Source organism: Lepus europaeus, chromosome 19 (genome assembly GCF_033115175.1).
Source record: "Lepus europaeus isolate LE1 chromosome 19, mLepTim1.pri, whole genome shotgun sequence".
Lineage (NCBI taxonomy): Eukaryota > Metazoa > Chordata > Mammalia > Lagomorpha > Leporidae > Lepus > Lepus europaeus.
The window spans coordinates 72,347,117-72,372,564 of NC_084845.1; the positions used below are offsets into that span (position 1 = coordinate 72,347,117).

The window sequence follows — 25,448 nt, forward strand, 5'->3', positions numbered from 1 at the left end:
GAGTGTGATGGACAGGTTCACACAGGATCTGAGTGTGAGTGTGATGGGTGGACAGGTTCACACAGGATCTCAGTGCAAGTGTGAGGAGACGGTCAGATTCAAACAGATTTGAATGTGATGGACAGGTTCACACAGGATCTGAGTGAGTGTGAGGGATGGACAGATTCGCACAGGATCTGAGTGTGATGGACAGGTTCACACAGGATCTGAGTGTGAATGTGAGGTGACGTACAGGTTCACATAGGATCTGAATGTGAGTGTGAGGAGACGGGTAGATCACACAGGATCTGAGTGTGAGTGTGAGTTATGGACAGGTTCACACAGGATCTGATTGTGATGGACAGGTTTACACAGGATCTGAGTGTGAGTGTGAGGAGACAGACAGGTTCACACAGGATCTAAGTGTGAGTGTGAGGGGTGGACAGGTTCACACAGGATCTGAGTGTGAGTGTGAGGAGATGGACAGGTTCACACATGATCTGAGTGTGAGTGTGAGGAGACGGTTAGAATCACACAGGATCTGAGTTTCAGGAGGTATGGACAGGTTTACACAGGATCTGATTGTGATGGACAGGTTTACACAGGATCTGAGTGTGAGTGTGAGGAGACAGGTAGCCACATGACCTGAGTGTGATTGTGAGGGATGTACAGATTCACACAGGATCTGAGTTTGATGAACAGGTTCACACAGGATCAGAGTGTGAGTGTGAGGGAATAGATAGGTTCACACAGGATCTGAGTGTGATGGACAGGTTCACACAGGATCTGAGTGTGTGTGTGAGGGGTGGACAGGTTCACACAGGATCTCAGTGCAAGTGTGAGGTGACGGTCAGATTCAAACAGGATCTGAGTGTGATGGACAGGTTCACACAGGATCTGAGTGTGAGTGTTAGGAGACGTACAGGTTCACACAGGATCTGAGTGTGATGAACAGGTTCACACAGGATCTGAATGTGATTGTGGGGGATGGACAGGTTAACACAGAATCTGAGCGTGAGTGTGAGGAGACAGACAGATTCACACAGGATCTGAGTTTGATGAACAGGTTCACTCAGGATCTGAATGTGAGTGTGAGGGGTGGACAGATTCACACAGGATCTGAGTGAGTGTGAGGTGTGGACAGATTTGCACAGGATCTGAGTGTGAGTGTGAGTGTGAGGAGACGGGCAGGTTCACATAGGATCTGAGTGTGAGTGTGAGGAGACGGACAGATTCACACAGGATCTGAGTTTGAAGAACAGGTTCACACAGGATCTGAATGTGAGTGTGAGGGATGGACAGGTTAACACAGGATCTAAGTGTGAGTGTGAGGGGTGGACAGGTTCACACAGGATCTGAGTGTGAGTGTGAGGGGATGGACAGGTTCACCCAGGGCCTAAGTGAGTATGAGAGGTGGACAGGTTCACACAGGATCTGAGTGTGTGTGTGAGGATTAGAGCGGTTCACAGAGGTCTGAATGTGAGTGTGAGGGATGGACAGGTTCACACAGGATCTGAGTGTGCGTGTGAGGAGACGGATCGATCACACAGGAGCTGAGTGAGAGTTTGAGGAGACGGACAGGTTCACATAGGATCTGATTGTGAGTGTGAGGAGACGGATAGATCACACAGGATCTGAGTGTGAGTGTGGGGGATATACAGGTTCACACAGAATCTGAGCGTGAGTGTGAGGAGACGGACAGATTCACACAGAATCTGAGTTTGATGGACAGGTTCACACAGGATCTGAGTGTGAGTGTGAGGGGTGGACAGGTTCACACAGGATCTGAGTGTGAATGTGAGGGATGGACAGGTTCGCACAGGATCTAAGTGTGAGTGTGAGGGGATGGACAGGTTCACACAGGATCTCAGTGTGAGTGTGAGGACTAGAGCGGTTCACAGAGGATCTGAGTGTGAGTGTGATGGGATGGACAGGTTCACACAGGGCCTGAGTGTGAGTGTGATGGGTGGACAGGTTCACATAGGATCTGAGTGTGAGTGTGAGGAGATGGACAGATCACACAGGATCTGAGTTTGATGAACAGGTTCACTCAGGATCTGAATGTGAGTGTGAGGGATGGACAGGTTCACACAGGATCTGAGTGTGAGTTGAGTGTGAGGTGAGGGACAAGTTCACACGGGATCTGAGTGTGTGTATGAGGAGATGGACCGTTCACACAGGATCTGAGTGTGAGTGTGGGGGATGGACAGGTTAACACAGAATCTGAGTGTGAGTGTGAGGGGTGGACAGGTTCACACAGGGCCTGATTGAGTGTGAGGTGTGGATAGGTTCACACAGGATCTGAATGTGAGTGTGTGGAGATGGACAGGTTAACACAGGATCTGAGTGTGAGTGTGAGGATTAGGTTCACACAGCATCAGAGAGTGATTGTGAGGGGTGCACAGATTCACACAGGATCTGAGTGTGAGTTTGAGGGCTAAACAGGTTCACACAGGATCTGAGTGTGAGTGTTAGGAGACGTACAGGTTCACACAGGATCTGAGTGTGATGGACAGGTTCACACAGGATCTGAGTGTGTGTGTGAGGGGTGGACAGGTTCACACAGGATCTCAGTGCAAGTGTGAGGTGACGGTCAGATTCAAACAGGATCTGAGTGTGATGGACAGGTTCACACAGGATCTGAGTGTGAGTGTGATTGGATGCACAGGTTCACACAGGATCTGAGTGTGAGTGTGAGGGGATAGACAGGTTCACACAGGATCCGAGTGTGATGTGAGAGGTGGACAGGTTCACACAGGATCTGAGTGTGATGGACAGGTTCACACAGGATCTGAGTGTAGTGTGAGGAGATAGGTTCACACAGATTCTGACTGAGTGTGAGAAGACGGACAGGTTCACACAGGATCTGAGTTTGAGTGTGAGGGGTGAACAGGTTCACACAGGATGTGAGTGTGAGTGTGAGGAATAGACAGATTCACACAGGATCTGAGTTTGATTAACAGGTTCACAAAGCATCTGAATGTGATTGTGGGGGATGGACAGGTTAACACAGAATCTGAGCGTGAGTGTGACGGGACAGATTCACACAGTATCTCAGTTTGATGAATGTGTTCACACAGGATCTGAATGTGAATGTGAGGGATGGACAGGTTCACACAGGATGTGAGTGTGAGTGTGAGTGTGAGGGGATGGACAGGTTCACACAGGATCTGAATGAGTGTGAGGAGACGGGTAGATCACACAGGATCTGAGTGTGAGTGTGAGAGAATAGACAGGTTTACACAGGATCTGAGTGTGAGTGTGAGGAGATGGACAGGTTCACACAGGATCTGAGTGTGAGTGTGAGGAGATGGACAGGTTCACACAGGATCTGAGTTTGATGAACAGGTTCACACAGGATCTGAATGTGAGGGGTGAACAGGTTCACACAGGATCTGAGTGTGAGTGTGAGGATTAGACAGATTCACACAGGATCTGAGTGTGATGAACAGGTTCACACAGGATCTGAATGTGATTGTGGGGGATGGACAGGTTAACACAGAATCTGAGCGTGAGTGTGAGGAGACAGACAGATTCACACAGGATCTGAGTTTGATGAACAGGTTCACTCAGGATCTGAATGTGAGTGTGAGGGGTGGACAGATTCACACAGGATCTGAGTGAGTGTGAGGTGTGGACAGATTTGCACAGGATCTGAGTGTGAGTGTGAGTGTGAGGAGACGGGCAGGTTCACACAGGATCTGAGTGTGAGTGTGAGGAGACGGACAGATCACACATGATCTGAGTGTGAGTATGAGGGATGGACAGGTTCACACAGGTTCTGAGTGTGAGTGTGGGGGATGGACAGGTCAACACAGAATATGAGCGTGTGAGGAGACGGACAGATTCACACAGGATCTGAGTTTGAAGAACAGGTTCACACAGGATCTGAATGTGAGTGTGAGGGATGGACAGGTTAACACAGGATCTAAGTGTGAGTGTGAGGGGTGGACAGGTTCACACAGGATCTGAGTGTGAGTGTGAGGGGATGGACAGGTTCACCCAGGGCCTAAGTGAGTATGAGAGGTGGACAGGTTCACACAGGATCTGAGTGTGTGTGTGAGGATTAGAGCGGTTCACAGAGGTCTGAATGTGAGTGTGAGGGATGGACAGGTTCACACAGGATCTGAGTGTGAGTGTGAGGAGACGGATCGATCACACAGGAGCTGAGTGAGAGTTTGAGGAGACGGACAGGTTCACATAGGATCTGATTGTGAGTGTGAGGAGACGGATAGATCACACAGGATCTGAGTGTGAGTGTGGGGGATATACAGGTTCACACAGAATCTGAGCGTGAGTGTGAGGAGACGGACAGATTCACACAGAATCTGAGTTTGATGGACAGGTTCACACAGGATCTGAGTGTGAGTGTGAGGGGTGGACAGGTTCACACAGGATCTGAGTGTGAATGTGAGGGATGGACAGGTTCGCACAGGATCTAAGTGTGAGTGTGAGGGGATGGACAGGTTCACACAGGATCTCAGTGTGAGTGTGAGGACTAGAGCGGTTCACAGAGGATCTGAGTGTGAGTGTGATGGGATGGACAGGTTCACACAGGGCCTGAGTGTGATGGACAGGTTCACACAGGATCTGAGTGTAGTGTGAGGAGATAGGTTCACACAGATTCTGACTGAGTGTGAGAAGACGGACAGGTTCACACAGGATCTGAGTTTGAGTGTGAGGGGTGGACAGGTTCACACAGGATCTGAATGTGAGTGTGAGGGGTGGTCAGGTTCACACAGGATCTTAGTGTGAGTGTGAGGAGACGGTCAGATTCACACAGGATCTGAGTTTGAGTGTGAGGGGTGGACAGGTTCACACAGGATCTGAGTGTGAGTGTGAGGAGCACAGGTTCACATAGGATCTGAATGTGAGTGTGAGGAGACAGATCACACAGGATCTGAGTGTGATTTGGGGGGTGGAGAGGTTCACACAGAATCTGAGCGTGAGTGTGAGGAGACGGACAGATTCACACAGGATCTGAGTTTGATGAACAGCTTCGCACAGGATCTGAGTGTGAGTGTGGGGGATGGACAGGTTAACACAGAATATGAGCGTTAGTGTGAGGAGACAGACAGATTCACACAGGATCTGAGTTTGATGAACAGGTTCACATGGGATCTGAGTGTGAGTGTGAGGAGACGGATTGATCACACAGGATCTGAGTGTGAGTGTGGGGGATGGACAGGTTTACTCAGAATCTGAGTGTGTGAGGGGTGGACAGGCTCACACAGGTTCTGAGTGTTAGTGTGAGGAATAGACAGGTTTACACATGATCTGAGTGTGAGTATGGACGGACAGGTTCACACAGGATCTGAGTTTGAGTGTGAGGGGCGGACAGGTTCACACCGGATCTGAGTGTTAGTATGATGATTAGAGAGGTTCACACAGGATCTGAGTGTGAGTGTGAGGGGATGGACAGGTTCACCCAGGGCCTAAGTGAGTATGAGAGGTGGACAGGTTCACACAGGATCTGAGTGTGTGTGTGAGGATTAGAGCGGTTCACAGAGGTCTGAATGTGAGTGTGAGGGATGGACAGGTTCACACAGGATCTGAGTGTGAGTGTGAGGAGACGGATAGATCACACAGGATCTGAGTGAGAGTTTGAGGAGACGGACAGGTTCACATAGGATCTGATTGTGAGTGTGAGGAGACGGATAGATCACACAGGATCTGAGTGTGAGTGTGGGGGATATACAGGTTCACACAGAATCTGAGCGTGAGTGTGAGGAGACGGACAGATTCACACAGAATCTGAGTTTGATGGACAGGTTCACACAGGATCTGAGTGTGAGTGTGAGGGGTGGACAGGTTCACACAGGATCTGAGTGTGAGTGTGAGGAGACGGACAGGTTCACATAGGATCTGAGTGTGAGTGTGAGGGGTGGACAGGTTCACACAGGATCTGAGTGTGAGTGTGAGGGGATGGACAGGTTCACACAGGATCTCAGTGTGAGTGTGAGGACTAGAGCGGTTCACAGAGGATCTGAGTGTGAGTGTGATGGGATGGACAGGTTCACACAGGGCCTGAGTGTGAGTGTGATGGGTGGACAGGTTCATATAGGATCTGAATGTGAGTGTGAGGGATGGACAGGTTCACACAGGATCTGAATGTGAGTGTGAGGAGACGGACAGGTTCACATAGGATCTGAGTGTGAGTGTGAGGAGATGGACAGATCACACAGGATCTGAGTTTGATGAACAGGTTCACTCAGGATCTGAATGTGAGTGTGAGGGATGGACAGGTTCACACAGGATCTGAGTGTGAGTTGAGTGTGAGGTGAGGGACAAGTTCACACGGGATCTGAGTGTGTGTATGAGGAGATGGACCGTTCACACAGGATCTGAGTGTGAGTGTGGGGGATGGACAGGTTAACACAGAATCTGAGTGTGAGTGTGAGGGGTGGACAGGTTCACACAGGGCCTGATTGAATGTGAGGTGTGGATAGGTTCACACAGGATCTGAATGTGAGTGTGTGGAGATGGACAGGTTAACACAGGATCTGAGTGTGAGTGTGAGGATTAGGTTCACACAGCATCAGAGAGTGATTGTGAGGGGTGCACAGATTCACACAGGATCTGAGTGTGAGTTTGAGGGCTAAACAGGTTCACACAGGATCTGAGTGTGAGTGTTAGGAGACGTACAGGTTCACACAGGATCTGAGTGTGATGGACAGGTTCACACAGGATCTGAGTGTGTGTGTGAGGGGTGGACAGGTTCACACAGGATCTCAGTGCAAGTGTGAGGTGACGGTCAGATTCAAACAGGATCTGAGTGTGATGGACAGGTTCACACAGGATCTGAGTGTGAGTGTGATTGGATGCACAGGTTCACACAGGATCTGAGTGTGAGTGTGAGGGGATAGACAGGTTCACACAGGATCCGAGTGTGATGTGAGAGGTGGACAGGTTCACACAGGATCTGAGTGTGATGGACAGGTTCACACAGGATCTGAGTGTAGTGTGAGGAGATAGGTTCACACAGATTCTGACTGAGTGTGAGAAGACGGACAGGTTCACACAGGATCTGAGTTTGAGTGTGAGGGGTGAACAGGTTCACACAGGATGTGAGTGTGAGTGTGAGGAATAGACAGATTCACACAGGATCTGAGTTTGATTAACAGGTTCACAAAGCATCTGAATGTGATTGTGGGGGATGGACAGGTTAACACAGAATCTGAGCGTGAGTGTGACGGGACAGATTCACACAGTATCTCAGTTTGATGAATGTGTTCACACAGGATCTGAATGTGAATGTGAGGGATGGACAGGTTCACACAGGATGTGAGTGTGAGTGTGAGTGTGAGGGGATGGACAGGTTCACACAGGATCTGAATGAGTGTGAGGAGACGGGTAGATCACACAGGATCTGAGTGTGAGTGTGAGAGAATAGACAGGTTTACACAGGATCTGAGTGTGAGTGTGAGGAGATGGACAGGTTCACACAGGATCTGAGTGTGAGTGTGAGGAGATGGACAGGTTCACACAGGATCTGAGTTTGATGAACAGGTTCACACAGGATCTGAATGTGAGGGGTGAACAGGTTCACACAGGATCTGAGTGTGAGTGTGAGGATTAGACAGATTCACACAGGATCTGAGTGTGATGAACAGGTTCACACAGGATCTGAATGTGATTGTGGGGGATGGACAGGTTAACACAGAATCTGAGCGTGAGTGTGAGGAGACAGACAGATTCACACAGGATCTGAGTTTGATGAACAGGTTCACTCAGGATCTGAATGTGAGTGTGAGGGGTGGACAGATTCACACAGGATCTGAGTGAGTGTGAGGTGTGGACAGATTTGCACAGGATCTGAGTGTGAGTGTGAGTGTGAGGAGACGGGCAGGTTCACACAGGATCTGAGTGTGAGTGTGAGGAGACGGACAGATCACACATGATCTGAGTGTGAGTATGAGGGATGGACAGGTTCACACAGGTTCTGAGTGTGAGTGTGGGGGATGGACAGGTCAACACAGAATATGAGCGTGTGAGGAGACGGACAGATTCACACAGGATCTGAGTTTGAAGAACAGGTTCACACAGGATCTGAATGTGAGTGTGAGGGATGGACAGGTTAACACAGGATCTAAGTGTGAGTGTGAGGGGTGGACAGGTTCACACAGGATCTGAGTGTGAGTGTGAGGGGATGGACAGGTTCACCCAGGGCCTAAGTGAGTATGAGAGGTGGACAGGTTCACACAGGATCTGAGTGTGTGTGTGAGGATTAGAGCGGTTCACAGAGGTCTGAATGTGAGTGTGAGGGATGGACAGGTTCACACAGGATCTGAGTGTGAGTGTGAGGAGACGGATCGATCACACAGGAGCTGAGTGAGAGTTTGAGGAGACGGACAGGTTCACATAGGATCTGATTGTGAGTGTGAGGAGACGGATAGATCACACAGGATCTGAGTGTGAGTGTGGGGGATATACAGGTTCACACAGAATCTGAGCGTGAGTGTGAGGAGACGGACAGATTCACACAGAATCTGAGTTTGATGGACAGGTTCACACAGGATCTGAGTGTGAGTGTGAGGGGTGGACAGGTTCACACAGGATCTGAGTGTGAATGTGAGGGATGGACAGGTTCGCACAGGATCTAAGTGTGAGTGTGAGGGGATGGACAGGTTCACACAGGATCTCAGTGTGAGTGTGAGGACTAGAGCGGTTCACAGAGGATCTGAGTGTGAGTGTGATGGGATGGACAGGTTCACACAGGGCCTGAGTGTGATGGACAGGTTCACACAGGATCTGAGTGTAGTGTGAGGAGATAGGTTCACACAGATTCTGACTGAGTGTGAGAAGACGGACAGGTTCACACAGGATCTGAGTTTGAGTGTGAGGGGTGGACAGGTTCACACAGGATCTGAATGTGAGTGTGAGGGGTGGTCAGGTTCACACAGGATCTTAGTGTGAGTGTGAGGAGACGGTCAGATTCACACAGGATCTGAGTTTGAGTGTGAGGGGTGGACAGGTTCACACAGGATCTGAGTGTGAGTGTGAGGAGCACAGGTTCACATAGGATCTGAATGTGAGTGTGAGGAGACAGATCACACAGGATCTGAGTGTGATTTGGGGGGTGGAGAGGTTCACACAGAATCTGAGCGTGAGTGTGAGGAGACGGACAGATTCACACAGGATCTGAGTTTGATGAACAGCTTCGCACAGGATCTGAGTGTGAGTGTGGGGGATGGACAGGTTAACACAGAATATGAGCGTTAGTGTGAGGAGACAGACAGATTCACACAGGATCTGAGTTTGATGAACAGGTTCACATGGGATCTGAGTGTGAGTGTGAGGAGACGGATTGATCACACAGGATCTGAGTGTGAGTGTGGGGGATGGACAGGTTTACTCAGAATCTGAGTGTGTGAGGGGTGGACAGGCTCACACAGGTTCTGAGTGTTAGTGTGAGGAATAGACAGGTTTACACATGATCTGAGTGTGAGTATGGACGGACAGGTTCACACAGGATCTGAGTTTGAGTGTGAGGGGCGGACAGGTTCACACCGGATCTGAGTGTTAGTATGATGATTAGAGAGGTTCACACAGGATCTGAGTGTGAGTGTGAGGGGATGGACAGGTTCACCCAGGGCCTAAGTGAGTATGAGAGGTGGACAGGTTCACACAGGATCTGAGTGTGTGTGTGAGGATTAGAGCGGTTCACAGAGGTCTGAATGTGAGTGTGAGGGATGGACAGGTTCACACAGGATCTGAGTGTGAGTGTGAGGAGACGGATAGATCACACAGGATCTGAGTGAGAGTTTGAGGAGACGGACAGGTTCACATAGGATCTGATTGTGAGTGTGAGGAGACGGATAGATCACACAGGATCTGAGTGTGAGTGTGGGGGATATACAGGTTCACACAGAATCTGAGCGTGAGTGTGAGGAGACGGACAGATTCACACAGAATCTGAGTTTGATGGACAGGTTCACACAGGATCTGAGTGTGAGTGTGAGGGGTGGACAGGTTCACACAGGATCTGAGTGTGAGTGTGAGGAGACGGACAGGTTCACATAGGATCTGAGTGTGAGTGTGAGGGGTGGACAGGTTCACACAGGATCTGAGTGTGAGTGTGAGGGGATGGACAGGTTCACACAGGATCTCAGTGTGAGTGTGAGGACTAGAGCGGTTCACAGAGGATCTGAGTGTGAGTGTGATGGGATGGACAGGTTCACACAGGGCCTGAGTGTGAGTGTGATGGGTGGACAGGTTCATATAGGATCTGAATGTGAGTGTGAGGGATGGACAGGTTCACACAGGATCTGAATGTGAGTGTGAGGAGACGGACAGGTTCACATAGGATCTGAGTGTGAGTGTGAGGAGATGGACAGATCACACAGGATCTGAGTTTGATGAACAGGTTCACTCAGGATCTGAATGTGAGTGTGAGGGATGGACAGGTTCACACAGGATCTGAGTGTGAGTTGAGTGTGAGGTGAGGGACAAGTTCACACGGGATCTGAGTGTGTGTATGAGGAGATGGACCGTTCACACAGGATCTGAGTGTGAGTGTGGGGGATGGACAGGTTAACACAGAATCTGAGTGTGAGTGTGAGGGGTGGACAGGTTCACACAGGGCCTGATTGAATGTGAGGTGTGGATAGGTTCACACAGGATCTGAATGTGAGTGTGTGGAGATGGACAGGTTAACACAGGATCTGAGTGTGAGTGTGAGGATTAGGTTCACACAGCATCAGAGAGTGATTGTGAGGGGTGCACAGATTCACACAGGATCTGAGTGTGAGTTTGAGGGCTAAACAGGTTCACACAGGATCTGAGTGTGAGTGTTAGGAGACGTACAGGTTCACACAGGATCTGAGTGTGATGGACAGGTTCACACAGGATCTGAGTGTGTGTGTGAGGGGTGGACAGGTTCACACAGGATCTCAGTGCAAGTGTGAGGTGACGGTCAGATTCAAACAGGATCTGAGTGTGATGGACAGGTTCACACAGGATCTGAGTGTGAGTGTGATTGGATGCACAGGTTCACACAGGATCTGAGTGTGAGTGTGAGGGGATAGACAGGTTCACACAGGATCCGAGTGTGATGTGAGAGGTGGACAGGTTCACACAGGATCTGAGTGTGATGGACAGGTTCACACAGGATCTGAGTGTAGTGTGAGGAGATAGGTTCACACAGATTCTGACTGAGTGTGAGAAGACGGACAGGTTCACACAGGATCTGAGTTTGAGTGTGAGGGGTGAACAGGTTCACACAGGATGTGAGTGTGAGTGTGAGGAATAGACAGATTCACACAGGATCTGAGTTTGATTAACAGGTTCACAAAGCATCTGAATGTGATTGTGGGGGATGGACAGGTTAACACAGAATCTGAGCGTGAGTGTGACGGGACAGATTCACACAGTATCTCAGTTTGATGAATGTGTTCACACAGGATCTGAATGTGAATGTGAGGGATGGACAGGTTCACACAGGATGTGAGTGTGAGTGTGAGTGTGAGGGGATGGACAGGTTCACACAGGATCTGAATGAGTGTGAGGAGACGGGTAGATCACACAGGATCTGAGTGTGAGTGTGAGAGAATAGACAGGTTTACACAGGATCTGAGTGTGAGTGTGAGGAGATGGACAGGTTCACACAGGATCTGAGTGTGAGTGTGAGGAGATGGACAGGTTCACACAGGATCTGAGTTTGATGAACAGGTTCACACAGGATCTGAATGTGAGGGGTGAACAGGTTCACACAGGATCTGAGTGTGAGTGTGAGGATTAGACAGATTCACACAGGATCTGAGTGTGATGAACAGGTTCACACAGGATCTGAATGTGATTGTGGGGGATGGACAGGTTAACACAGAATCTGAGCGTGAGTGTGAGGAGACAGACAGATTCACACAGGATCTGAGTTTGATGAACAGGTTCACTCAGGATCTGAATGTGAGTCTGAGGAGATGGACAGGTTCACACAGGATCTGAGTGTAAGTGTGAGGGAACGGACAGATTCACACAGGATCTGAGTTTGATGAACAGGTTTACACAGGATCTGAATGTGATTGTGAGGGGTGGACAGGTTTACACAGGATCTGAGTGTGAGTGTGAGGAGACAGAAAGGTTCACACAGGATCTCAGTGTGAGTGTGAGGGGTGGACAGGTTCACACAGGATCTGAGTGTGAGTGTGAGGAGATAGGCAGGTTCACACAGGATCTGAGTGTGATGGTCAGATTCACACAGGATCTGAGTGTGAGTGTGAGGACAGGTTAACATAGGATCTTAGTGTGAGTGTTAGGAGACGGATAGATCACACAGGATCTTAGTGTGAGTGTGGGGGATATACAGGTTCACACAGAATCTGAGTTTGATGGACAGGTTCACACAGGATCTGAATGTGAGTGTGAGGGGTGGACAGGTTCACACAGGATCTGAGTGTGAGTGTGAGGAGACAGAAAGGTTCACACAGGATCTCAGTGTGAGTGTGAGGGGTGGACAGGTTCACACAGGATCTGAGTGTGAGTGTGAGGAGATGGACAGGTTCACACAGGATCTGAGTGTGAGTGTGTGGAGATAGGCAGGTTCACACAGGATCTGAGTGTGATGGTCAGATTCACACAGGATCTGAGTGTGAGTGTAAGGACAGGTTAACATAGGATCTTAGTGTGAGTGTTAGGAGACGGATAGATCACACAGGATCTTAGTGTGAGTGTGGGGGATATACAGGTTCACACAGAATCTGAGTTTGATGGACAGGTTCACACAGGATCTGAATGTGAGTGTGAGGGGTGGACAGGTTCACACAGGATCTGAGTGTGAGTGTGAGGAGACAGAAAGGTTCACACAGGATCTGAGTGTGAGTGTGAGGGGTGGACAGGTTCACACAGGATCTGAGTGTGAGTGTGAGGAGATGGACAGGTTCACACAGGATCTGAGTAGAAGTGTGAGGGAACGGACAGATTCACACAGGATCTGAGTTTGAGTGTGAGGGGTGGACAGGTTCACACAGGATCTGAATGTGAGTGTGAGGAGACGGACAGGTTCACATAGGATTTGAGTGTGAGTGTGAGGAGACGGATAGATCACACAGGATCTGAGTGTGAGTGTGGCGGATGGACAGGTTCACACAGAATCTGAGCGTGAGTGTGAGGAGATGGTCAGATTCACACAGGATGTGAGTTTAATGAACAGGTTCACACAGGATCTGAGTGTGAGTGTGAGGAGATGGACAGGTTCACACAGGATCTGAGTGTGAGTGTGTGGAGATAGGCAGGTTCACACAGGATCTGATTGTGAGTGTGAGGAGACGTACAGGTTCACACAGGATCTGAGTGTGATGTACAGATACACACAGGATCTGTGTGTGAGTGTGCAGTGATGGACCTGTTGACACTGGTTCTGCCTGTGAAGGGAATTGACAGATTTGAACATGTTTACACAAGCTCTTTGTATGAGGGTGGACAGGTTTGCACAGGTTCTGAGTGTGAGAGTGGACAGGTTTATACAGGCTCTGGGTGTCAGGGTGGACAGATTACACAGGTTCTGTGTGTGAGGTGTGGACACACTTACACAGGGCTCTCAGTGAATGCACAGGTTTATACTCGGCCCTGTGTATGAAGGAGTTAATAGGTCTACGCAGGTTCTGAGTGTGGTTGGGTTGGACAGATGTGCGCGCACTTCTGAGTATTAGAAGATACATGGGCGTACTCAGGGCTCCAAATGTAAGGGTGATGAACAGGGTTACACAGGTCTGGGTGTGAGTGGGTGGACAGGGTTACACAGGTCTGAGTGTGAGTGGGGTGGACAGGGTTACACAGGCTCTGAGTGTGAGTGGATCTACAGGTTTATACAGGGCTCTGAGTGTGAGGATTTTTTTAGGTTTTATCAGGGCTCTGAGTGTGATGGGATGGACAGGTTTCAGAGGCTACAAATGTGATAACGGACAGGTGTACACGGGTTGGGTGTAGGAGGGGCTTGTGCAGGTTTATACCAGGTTCTGAGTTTGAGATGGCTGGGCAGGATTACCCAGGGTGCTCAGGGTCCACGGAGGTGGCATGTTTACACAGGGCTCTGAACATGATGGAGATGGACGAGTGTACACAGCTCTGGAGGTGAGGCAGGCGTGTGTGGCTCTGGAGGTGAGGGTGGGGCAGGCGTGTGCGGCTCTGGAGGTGAGGGTGAGGCAGGCGTGTGCGGCTCTGGAGGTGAGGGTGGGCAGGCGTGTGCGGCTCTGGAGGTGAGGGGTGGGCAGACGTGTGCGGCTCTGGAGGTGAGGGTGGGCAGGCGTGTGCGGCTCTGGAGGTGAGCAGTGGCCTGGAGTCCGAAGGTTCTGAAGGTGAGGGTGGTTCTTAGGATTGTCCATGGGCATGTTCTCTGCAGATTATCCTTGGCAGGAGATAGCTGGGGAGGGTGGCCACTGTAGGGACTCCATCGCAGGAGCGCCGGGCGTCACAGGCTGCACTGAATCTTTACAGGGTCGGCGCCCAGCCCCCAACGGTGGCGGAGGAGGGAGCGTTTCTTGGTGAGTTGCCCGTCCTGGGTGCAAGTGTGGGCTCTTAGGGTGGGCTGGGTGCTTGCAGCCCCGGGCTGACATCTCTGCTGATTCCTCAGGGGATCTCATCACCTCCAGCTCTCGGTGCCTGCACAGCTTGGTAGGGTGGGTGCATGGACATGCAGCCAGCTGCGGGGCCCTACCCACCCTTCAGAGAACGCTGGCCTCCGAGTACTGTGGTGTCATCCAGGCCATGTGGGGCTGCGACCAGGGCCACAGCTACACCATGGACACTGACTCCAGCTGCAGGGCCCTCCTGCTGGACAGCGCCTTGTCAGTGAAGTGGGCGTGGGACAAGGAGATGGCACCGCAGCTCACCCACAGCCAGGCATCCAGCCCCTCGGGGACTGCCCCTCAGGTCTCCCAGGGCAGAGGGACCACACTGCCCAGCATGGACGTGGCCCCTCCTCCAGATGGCAACCCTTTGGGGCCTGGGCCAGGCCCCCCACCTCAGCCGAGCCCACCCCTCATTGGGGCCCCAGGTAGGAAGCACGTTTGACCTGTTCTAGACCAGGATTGCATTTTCCTGAGTGGGGCGGGGTTACAATGTGGCACCCCAAGGGTGGGAAGACAGCGAGCCAGTCAGTGCTCCTGTGAGCGGCAGCTGTGTGCGGCCCTGGGCACAGCAGGCATGGCTGCCAGCCTCTCAGGCTTTATTTTCTAGTAAGACTCTTTCTTTTTAAAAGATTTGCTTATATTTGAGAGGCAGAGTTACAGAGAGAGAGAGAAATGTCTTCCATCTGCTGGTTTACTTCCCAGATGGCTGCAATGATCAGGAGCCAGGAGCTTCTGCCCGGTCTCCCGCACAGGTGCAGGGGCCCCAGCACTTGGGCCATCTTCGACTGCCTTCCCAGGCACATTAACAGGGAGCTGGATTGGAATAGGAGCAGCCGGAACTTGAGCTAGTGACGTACGTGATGCTGCGCCACAGCGCCAGCCTGTCTCGGCCGCTTGTTCCTGCACAAGCAGGACCTGGGTTATCAGTTGATGTGAGGACAAGTTCGCCTGGTGCCTCGTCTCTGTGAGCCTGTGCTCCGGGCCGAGTGCGCCAGTCTGGTGGTCCAGGGCCGCAGAAGAGGGACGAACAAGGCCCTTGTCTGTGGGACGTGGGGGAAGAGAATGAGGCCCTGGTGTCAGCTGGCTCCCCGGTGACGCCTGCTGCCGGGCTGAGGGAAACACAGGGTCCTTCCCTGGGGACCAGGCCCTGGGCGCACACGGCAGAGTCTGGGGCGACTGCCCAGAGTGTGTGTTAGGGCCATGGCTAGCTTCGTGCTTGCCCCTTCTGTCTTGCCTATACAAGGCTAGCTCCCTCCTGGGAGTCCTCAGCTGGTTCAGCTGGACAGAGACACTCGGGGGGCACACAGCCCCACGGCCGGCTGCAGGTGGGGAATGGAGTCATATGGCACAGGCAGCTTAGAACTGCTTGGCTTGGGAAATGCTGTGTGTGTGATACTTTGATAACAGCAGCTTTAAGAATGTCTGAAACAGACCGGCGCCGTGGCCTTAACAGGCTAATCCTCCGCCTTGCGGCGCTGGCACCCCGGGTTCTAGTCCCGGTCGGGGCGCTGGATTCTATCCCGGTTGCCCCTCTTCCAGGCCAGCTCTCTGCTATGGCCCGGGAAGGCAGTGGAGGATGGCCCAAGTGCTTGGGCCCTGCACCCGCATGGGAGACCAGGAGAAGCACCTGGCTCCTGGCTTTGGATCAGCGAGATGCGCCGGCCGCAGCGGCCATTGGAGGGTGAACCAACGGCAAAAAGGAAGACCTTTCTCTCTGTCTCTCTCCACTCTGCCTGTCTAAAAAAAAAAAAAAAAAAAATCGCTCATAACCTTTAAAAAAAAAAAAAAAAGAATAAAACACGTCCTGCAGAGTACAGGTCGGGCCCATCTGCAGCTGGGCCTGAATCTGTAGGAGGAGTTGGCCTTGCCACTATGGACTGTCCCCCAGGGCTTCTGATCGTGGTGCTGCCTGTGCCTGTGGTGGACAGGGGTGGGGGCTGGGCGAGGAGGTAGTGGGGTTTGAGGCTAGGGCACCCCAGGTTCCCATCACGAAGGCTGTGCCGTCAGCTGAGGGCAGTGAGGCGCTTTGCCATGCTGTGTCGGTAACAGGAGCTTGTTCTTTGTTTCTCAGGGCAATTGGGTGAGAAGCAGGTTCCCTCTTCAACCTCGGATGATCGGGTAAAAGACGAGTTCAGTGACCTTTCTGAGGGGTGAGAGAAGAGTGGGTTTAAATAGCCTAATGTTTCTTCTTCGAAAACCAGAGGTGGCCTTCCTCGGGGCCGCTGCCCACGCCCTGCTCGGGACGCTCTCCCTGTTGTGGTGGGAGGAGAGGAGTGGCCAGGTCCCAGAGGGCCCCCGGGACCTGACGCAGCTGCGGAGGCCGCTGGCTGCTGCTGCGCTGTGTCAGACCCAGAGCAGTGTGGAAGTTACTTTGAACTGTGCTGTGCTGGGGTCATTTGCTTTTGCCTGCAGTTTCTCCCTTAAAGGCCTCAGTTTTGTACCCAGCCCAGATGTCACCAGGCCAGAGGAAGCCAGATTCTAGCCCTTTGTGATGACCACGTTGGGACTTGGAACAGAGTCCCTGTGCAGGAGGCAGGGAGGGCGGACAGTCCTGGAGTGGGCCCCCGGGCCAGCCCCAGCCTCTGAGTGACCGCTGCTCGGAACAGCTGCCGCACTCCAGGCTGGCGTTCACCGTGCGAACCCCATGCAGCTGGCTTTTGGTACAAACCCAGTGGGGTACCCAGTGAGGAAGCAGATGGCTCTAGGCCGGCCTCGGGCTGCCAGCCAATCTCAGGCCTATCTCCATCCAGGCCATGGTGGCCCGTGAGGAGTGACTGTGGGCCTGCTAGCCTGGCTGTCTGCAGCCCTGCAGACTAAGTAGACAGCCGCGCCTCGGGGCGGACATCGGGTCTTTCTCTGCCTTGTGTGGAGTGTGGAAGTGGCTGACGGTGAAGCTGTGAGCCGTGCGTTCGCTCGCAGTCACACGGTAAGGCGTGACTGTCAGAAGACGCCCTCTGTCCAGAAGCCGTCTCCTGAGTCTTCACACCTCCTGGGCAGCACCGTAAGGCCATTCCTGAGCTTGGGGTCCTGGAGAGCCCTGCTTCTGGGGGTGGCCAGCGTGTTCGGTTCTGGTGACCCTGCTCTGTCCTTCTCTTAGGAAAAGGGATTGGAGATTTGGGGAATCTTAGGTGTTCCAAGTCATTTTCAGGAGGACTAAAACATGGGGTTGGGGTTCTCACGGTGCCTGAGACAGGAGTTCTTGGGTCTGTCGCCCACTGCGTCCAGGGCTTCGCTCAAGGCTCCCTCTTCTTTCCTAGAGATTTCCCGAGTGAAGATGAAGGCGGCAGGAAGCAGCACCCCCAGTCCTCAGATGAATCCTTCGAGCCTTACCCAGAAAAGAAGTAAGGGCACAGCCCCGCCACAGCACACGGGGCCGAGGGGGTGGCTCGAGGGGGCGCACGCGAGGTCAGCGCACGGCCTCGCTCAGCTCACTCTGCTTCGGCCCAGTCTCCCAAGCCTGGTGACATGTGGCTTCTGAGAGTGAGCCGGGAGCCAGTGAGGAGGCCCAGCTGAGCAGGTAGGTTCCCCTCGGCCGCCAGCCTCCTCTTGGTGGTAGTCCAGAGCTGGGACCAAGTACGAGAGTGTCTCGCCATGAGGTGGTTGGTGGGTTGTGCAGGGCTGCCTCCGCCGTCGGGAACGGCAGGGACCTGTGTTGACGAGACCCAGCCTTGCTCCCTTCTGACAGTGCCATCCCTGCTGCTCGCCGTGTCTTCCCTGACTGCCCAGCTCCCCCCCACACACACACACATTGTTCTTTCTTCTCCCTGGTCTGGGCGTGTGCCCTGAAGCCCAGGGACCCAGCCCTCTAATCACTTTGAACTCCGACAGTGATGTCTGGGGCCAGGCAGCCATCACCTGCTTGGTGTTGAATTACCCATGACCTTATTTTGACCTTTTTCAGGATTTGTCTTCTCTCCAGTCAGGGCACGGGGTCCTGGCTTTTCCTGTCACTTTCCTCTCAACCCCAAAGCCCTGCTCTAGCTGAGCATGGACTTGCTCCTCGTCCTGAGCATGGCACAGTGCAGAATGGAATCCAGAGCGCGAGCAGCTCAGTGCTACACTGTCAGCCAGGAACCCACGAGAAAGATTGAGGCGTAAACTTGACTTCTTTTTCTCCTGGAAGCCCTGACGTTGGTTGCGGAGAGAGAAATAGGAAGCGTAGGAGGCATGGAGCTTGGAGAGATCGAAATCAGAACACAGAGATGTGCCCGAAGCACTTGAGTGCGCTTGGGTGGACAGGAAGCTGGCTGGGGGCCAACAGGCAGGGGCCGGTGGTCGCAGGCCGCGTGGCGGGGGCTCTGTCAGGAAGACCCTGCTCCCTCTGCACTGACCGCCCCGGCCTGAGCAGAACCCTGGAGTCCCACCTGGAGTGTGCCCGTGGCCCTGTGCCCAGCGTGGGTGTGGAGCAGCAGTGCTGGGGGCGGAGGCTGGGACGGGAGAGGAGAGCCCTGTGCTGAGACAGGAGCGGCTCTCCCGCTTCACTTGCTTGTCGCTGCAGGCCCCAGATGCAAGCAGAAACGGTAATAAGAGGCTTCTGGGAAAAGGAGTTGACTTGAGTGGAAGCTGCACTGGTGCGAGAGGCGGGAGTGGGCAGTCGTGGACGTGGACCTCCGCTGGTTCTCTGCCCCGGAGGCCACTCGGATCCTGGGGTGCCTTGAGTGCATCTCAGCTGGAACCTGCGAGGACAAGGCCCCGAGCAGCCCCGCGTTTGCATCTCCAGTTCTCTCTCCTCTGAGCACAGACAGGGTTCTGGCAGGCTGGGGCAGACGAGCCGTGCCTTGACGGGTTAGAGTATCGTGGGTCCAGGCCGGGGCAAGCCCACACCTGGGCCACTGAAGGGCCTGGATGGCCAAGCAGCGGAGGCCAGTGCCCAGCCACGCACCTGGCAGAGTCTACACTGAGTGGTTGTTTGCTGGGGAAGTGGCCAGTCCCCGAAAGAGAAGGCTGTGCCAGCCGGCAGCTGGGGACACGGCCCTGGTCGGGAGACGCGCCTCCTCTCAAGTCTGTCTCTGCGAGGGGACCGACGTCTCAGCATGTCCCCGCACGGCCCTCTTGCCCAGCCTGCGTGCAGAGGCTGTTGCTGGAGGCTTCCCCGCGTACGTGCACGACTCTCCTGCTCAGCAGTGGCAGCGTGCACAGCCATCAGCACTGCCGCATGTTTGCAAACGTGCCTTCCGCACAGAAACGGCTCGTGAGCAAACTCTGCCTTCCTCCTCCCCCAGCCCTGGCAGCTGCTGAACCAGGGCCTGTGCTAGGTGCTGAACACAGCTAGACTCCTGCAGCGTTGGTCCTTTTGTGTTGCGTCTTTCATTTACATACTGCCTGGAGCTTCATCGGTGCAGTAGCCCATGTGAGACTCGTTCCTTCTGTGGCTGAACACTGTTCCCGTGTGTGGTTACAGCCTGTGTGTGGATCTGTTCATTTGTTGATCTAGGTGTCACCACCTCTTGACCCTTGGGAATAATGATGTGGACACTACTGCTCGTGTTTGAGCCCGTTTTTAATTCTTTGGGCATCAACCTAGAAGTAGAATTAACTGAATCATTCAATAAGTAATTTTGTGTTTAGCTTTTAAAATTTTTTTACAAGTTCATTTATTTTTAATTTATCTGGAAGGCAGAGCAACAGAGAGAGCCAGAGATAGAAAGAGAGGGGTCTTCCATCACCTGGTTCACCCAAAGGCTGCAACAACTAAGGCTGGGCTAGGCTGAAACAGGAGCCAGGAATTCCACCTGGATCTCTCATGGGTGGCAGGGACCCACGTACTCCCAGGTGTGCATCTGCAGGAAGCTGGATCGGAAGCAGTGGGAGGACTTGGGCCTTAGGCCCCCGGCATAGGATGTGTGCCACTCAGTTGGGGGTTAACCCACTGTATCACAAATATCTTCCTTCTCCCTATGGATTTTTTTTTTTTTTTTTTTTTTTTTTTTTTTTTTTTTGAGTGACAGAGAAAGCGAAAACACACTCCTATCCCCTGGTCCACTTGCCAAATACCCATGATGGCTAGGGCTGGGCTTGGCCAAAGCCAGGAGCAAGAAACTGAGTCCAGGTCTCCTGTGTGGGTGGCTGGAGCTCAGTCGCTTGAGTCAGCACTGTTGCATGCTTTAGCAGGACGCTGGGGCTGGGACTCGAACCTGGGACACCAGAGTCCTACCTGCTAGGCCAGATGCCTCCTCTCACACTGTTAATAGTGATATGCAAAGGATTAAATTTATTTTTTTTAAGATTTATTTATTTGAAAGAGTTACACAGAGCAAAGGGGAGAAAGAGAGAGAGGAGAGAGGTCTTCCCTCTGCTTGTTCACTCCCCAGCTGGCAGCAGCGGCTGGAGCTGAGCCGATCCGAAGCCAGGAGCCGGCAGCCTAAATGAAGTCCATTCCGCCTGTATTCACTTGTGCTGCCTGTGCTGCGTCAGGTTGAAGGGACGGTTGCCAAGTCCAAGATCACGAGACTTGCTCCTGTGTTTTCTTGGGAGAGTTAGAGTTCTAGCTTGGATTCGGTTCATGATGCATTCGAGTTACTGTTTGTGCGTTGTGAGGGGCCCAGCCTCAGTCTCTGCACGGGGAAATGCAGCTGTCCCCGCGTCCCGGGTGGGGACGCCGCTCCTTCTCCACGGACGGGCTCGGGGCCCCTGTGGAAGTGAGTGGCTGAACTGTGAGTGTGTGGTTTCAATTCTGGTGGATAGGCCTGTGTCCATCCTTAACGCCAGTAACACACTGTTTGGATTAGTGTAGCTTTGTAGTGAGTTTGGGAATAGAAAAATTTGAGTCTTCCATCTTCGTATGTTGTTGTTCAAATTTGTTTTGGCTGTTCAGTGTACCTTAAAGTTCCGTGTTAGATGTTAGATGGGATTTTTCATTGCTTTTTTAAAATTTGTACTTATTAATTGAGAAGCAGAGACACAAAGAAACAGGTGTTCTATCCACTGATTCACTCTCTTAATGCCCGCGCCAGACAGGGCTGGGTCAGGCCAAAGCCAAGGTCTGGAATCCAGAAATTCAGGTTCACACATGGGTGGCAGGGACCCATCCCTGCTGGCTCCCAGGGTGGAGCAGCTGGATGGCCCGGACAGGAGTCAGGCAGTCCGGTGTGGGCTGCAGAGACCCCAAGTGGACTTCACCTCACTGTGAAGACCTGCGCCCCATCGTGACTTCCACAGGGACGACGGCAGTGTGTCCCTGACGTGATCCAAACAGTGTCAGCTCCTGTCCTCGCCCCATCGCGACTTCCACAGGGACTGCAGGGACTGGATCACGTCAGGGCCACACTGCCGACTGAACAGGGCCAGCTCCTGTCCTCACCCCAGGCTGCCTTCCCACTTACTGTCTCAACCTGTCAGCTGGCTTACAGTGTCTCAGTCTTTCCCCTTCTAGGTTAATTTTGTTCCTAAGTATTTTATTCTTGATGCTATTGTCAGCACATTGTTTTCTTAATTTCTTTTTTATTGTTTGTTGTTTGTTAGTGTTTGGAGTTTGTGTAGATTTCTTTTGTTAGGGTTTTTTCTGGGTGGATTCTTCGGGGTTTTCTACCTGTAAGGTCATGTCATCTGTGAAGAAAGAGAATTGTTTTCCTGTTTTTTCCTTTTTCTTGCACATTGCCCAGCCCAGGTCCTCTGGTGCTGTGTTGAATATTAGGGTGAGAGTGGCATCCTCGTTTGGCTTCTCAGAGGGAAGGCTTTCAGTCTCTCACAATTTAGTGTATTTGCTGTTGGATCCCCCCCCAGTTGTTATTGAGGGGCAGAGACACACAGACAGAAACCTCCCATCCAGTGTTTGCAACAGGCAGAGCTGGGCGAGGCTGAACCAGGAGCCAGAAGTTCCACCCAGGTATCCCACCAGTGGCAGGAACCCAAGTGCTTGAGCCATCATTTGCTGCCTCCCTGGGTGCACATTAGAGGAAGCTGGGGTTGGGAGTAGAACCAGGGATTGAGCCTAGGGGTTCTGACATGGGACTCAGGTGTCCCAAGTGGCACTGCCCCTGCTGTGGGGGTTTATGTGTGGCCTTCCCCATGACAAGCAAGTTTTTTTGTTTTTGACAGGCAGAGTGGACAGTGAGAGACAGAGAGAAAGGTCTTCCTTTGCCGTTGGTTCACCCTCGAATGGCCGCTGCGGCCGGCGCATTGCGCTGATCCGAAGCCAGGAACCAGGTGCTTCTCCTGGTCTCCCATTCGGGTGCAGGGCCCAAGGACTTGGGCCATCCTCCACTGCACTCCCTGGCCATAGCAGAGAGCTGGCCTGGAAGAGGGGCAACCGGGACAGAATCCGGTATGCTGGCACCGCAAGGCAGAGGATTAGCCTAGTGAGCCGCAGCGCCGGCCCGACAAGCAAGTTTTATTACCAACAGATTTTCCTAAACGTCTCGATTCAAAAAGGAATGACAAGTACATTTATTCTTTTAAGTTTTTTGCTAGACCTCCTTGGGGTCAGCTACAGACTAATTAAAATGCACAACCCCAAATTCTTGGAGGCCAGGGCTCCACTGTCCACTCCGGCCCTAGCCAACTGCTCCGGGAACACAGGTTGGGAAGGAAGAGGGAGATGATCATGTGTGCAGTGAAGTAGAGAATAGGCCTCTCTGGCTCCAGCGAGGGGGTGCTCAGCTTTTTCCTCATGCATGGTCATTGTGAAGGGACTGACCCCCAAAGCTTCCCTGGGTCACCATGTTCCAGGTCTCCGGCCAGCACCCTCCTCCCCCATGCAAGTGTGTTCCTCTCCACTGCACTCCGCTCCTCTGCCTTTGGGGTACATCCCCCCACCCCCCTGGGGGCTGGGCCAGGCCTCTCAACGTCCCACCGAGAGCTGGTATGGCTTGGTGGCTCTAGCTGGGGTCAGGGCCCCTCACTTAGGGAAACCCTGTCCCTTGTCTTTAAACAAGGATGCGAGTAGACCTTGGACACATCACTGGTTCTGGTCTTTGTTGTCAGGGTCTCTGGGAAGAAGAGTGAAAGCAAAGAAGCCAAGAAGACCGAAGAACCAAAAATCCGCAAGAAACCCGGGCCCAAGCCCGGCTGGAAGAAGAAGCTGCGCTCTGAGAGGTGAGGGGTCCTCAGGGGGGCTGCCCTGCCTGTGGCAGCAGCGCCGCCACACGAGCTGTCCTTGCAGGGAGGAGCTGCCCACCATCTACAAGTGTCCTTACCAGGGCTGCACAGCCGTGTACCGAGGCGCTGACGGCATGAAGGTGAGGCGCGGGCACCCAGTGTTGGTGTGAGCCTGGCGTTCCTGCTGAGCCAGGCTCGGCCTTGGGTCCGAGGACTCGCAGGCGCCTGGGCTGAGGGAGGCGTGCGACCTGGGGAGGGGTGACTTAAAGCCAGCTCTTCCCTCTGGAGAGGGGCTTGGCGGTGTGGAGCCAGCACACCTGGATCTGCCCACCTTCTGCGGTGCTCAGCCCTCGCCTGTGAGGACACTGTGGGGACCTGTGGGGCGTGGGGCTTTGGCCAGGGGTCACTCGGGTCTCTCGCTGGCCCCATTACAGAAGCACATTAAGGAACACCACGAGGAGGTCCGAGAGCGGCCCTGCCCCCACCCTGGCTGCAACAAAGTTTTCATGATCGACCGCTACCTGCAGCGCCACGTCAAGCTCATCCACACAGGTACCTGCTCCGACGCTTCTTAGAAGCACCCGAGTCTGGGTGGGGCGCATGGGGGGCTTGGGAGCCTTCCAGGAGTCTGGGCACATGGGGGCTGCAGTCTGAAGGACAAACCCACCAGTCCTGACTGAGGTATGGTCTCTAGGTTCAAAGTCGTGAAAATTGATGGCACAGGAAACTCTAGTGCACTTCTGGGAGTTGATCAAATACATTATAGAACCCTGTTCAGATTAGAAAACAACTCGTGTTCATTATAGAAATTGTGAAAAATGAGAAAAGCCTAAGATGGTGAAAGTTTATTTGGAAGGCAGTGTGAAAGACAGACCTTTGTTTCGTCTGCTGATTCACTCTCCATGCCTGCAACCAGGCTGGGCCAGGCCAAAGCCATGGGCCTGGAACTCCACCTGGGTCTCCCTTGTGGGAGACAGGGACCCAGTACTTGAGCCAGCCCCACCTGCTGTCTCCCAGGGTGGAGGCGGGAGGTGAGCCTAGGCACGCCGACGTGGATTCAGGCGTCCACCAGAGCCCGCGTGACTTAGCTGTGTGGTTCCTGCCAGTCGTAGACGTGCTGTGTGACACAGGCACTGCTGCTGCCCGTGAGGCCAGCAGTCCTGAGCCGCACTCCGGCCCGTTAACCGAGGGCCCACTGCAGGTATTCTGCTGCCCAGCCAACACGGAGTTGACAGCTGACCAGAGAGTCGTCTTTCGTCAGGACTCACTCATCTCAGTGAGACGGTTTTCCTGTTCTGCTCTAGTGTTTACGTGGGTCTCCCGACGCAGTCGTGTTTTGGGTTACGTTCTTGCAGCCGTGCGTCTCAGTCCAGTTACCGGTGGTCACAGCCGTTCTTTAACACCCCGAGACACTGGAGATCCAGATCTCGGAAGGAGTCTGGGGAAGCTGCTGTAGGTGTGCACACATGTGCAGACAGCACGGGGGGGGGGGGGGGGGTGCCCCTGCATGGAACTGGCTTGTTTTCACAAGTTGATGGAGCCATTTATACTCCCCGTCCGCACTGGCTGGACGGGTCATCACAGCCTGTGCCCCCAGTTACACATGGACACACATCCATGTAACACTGGGATGCGCTTCTCTGTGAAGCCTCTCCTGACTGCCTGTCTCTAGGCTTCCGAGCTCTTGATGGTGTCTTGAAACTGAGCTTCTGACGGGGTGGCATTGTGCACCAGGTCAGGTTGTCACCGGGACAGCCACGTCCCACATCCGAGGGGCAGCTGGGCAGGAGTCCTGGCCATTCTGTTTCCGATCCAGCCCCCGGTAATGTGCCTGGGGCCCCCCAGGATGGAGTTTGTGGTCTAGCCACA

General features: G+C 53.2%; 1 protein-coding gene across 3 annotated transcripts in view; it reads left to right on the forward strand.

Annotated features, from left to right (window-relative positions):
• ZNF276 (zinc finger protein 276) overlaps positions 1–25,448 on the forward strand; it is a 45,378-nt gene that overhangs the window by 16,781 nt on the left and 3,149 nt on the right. For all 3 annotated transcript variants that reach the window (XM_062177880.1, XM_062177881.1, XM_062177882.1), the window contains 7 exons: positions 14,410–14,456; positions 14,546–14,968; positions 16,615–16,693; positions 17,801–17,884; positions 23,466–23,576; positions 23,644–23,719; positions 24,014–24,131. In XM_062177880.1, the coding sequence (XP_062033864.1) occupies positions 14,410–14,456; positions 14,546–14,968; positions 16,615–16,693; positions 17,801–17,884; positions 23,466–23,576; positions 23,644–23,719; positions 24,014–24,131 (938 nt within the window). The remainder of the gene's footprint in view (positions 1–14,409; positions 14,457–14,545; positions 14,969–16,614; positions 16,694–17,800; positions 17,885–23,465; positions 23,577–23,643; positions 23,720–24,013; positions 24,132–25,448) is intronic.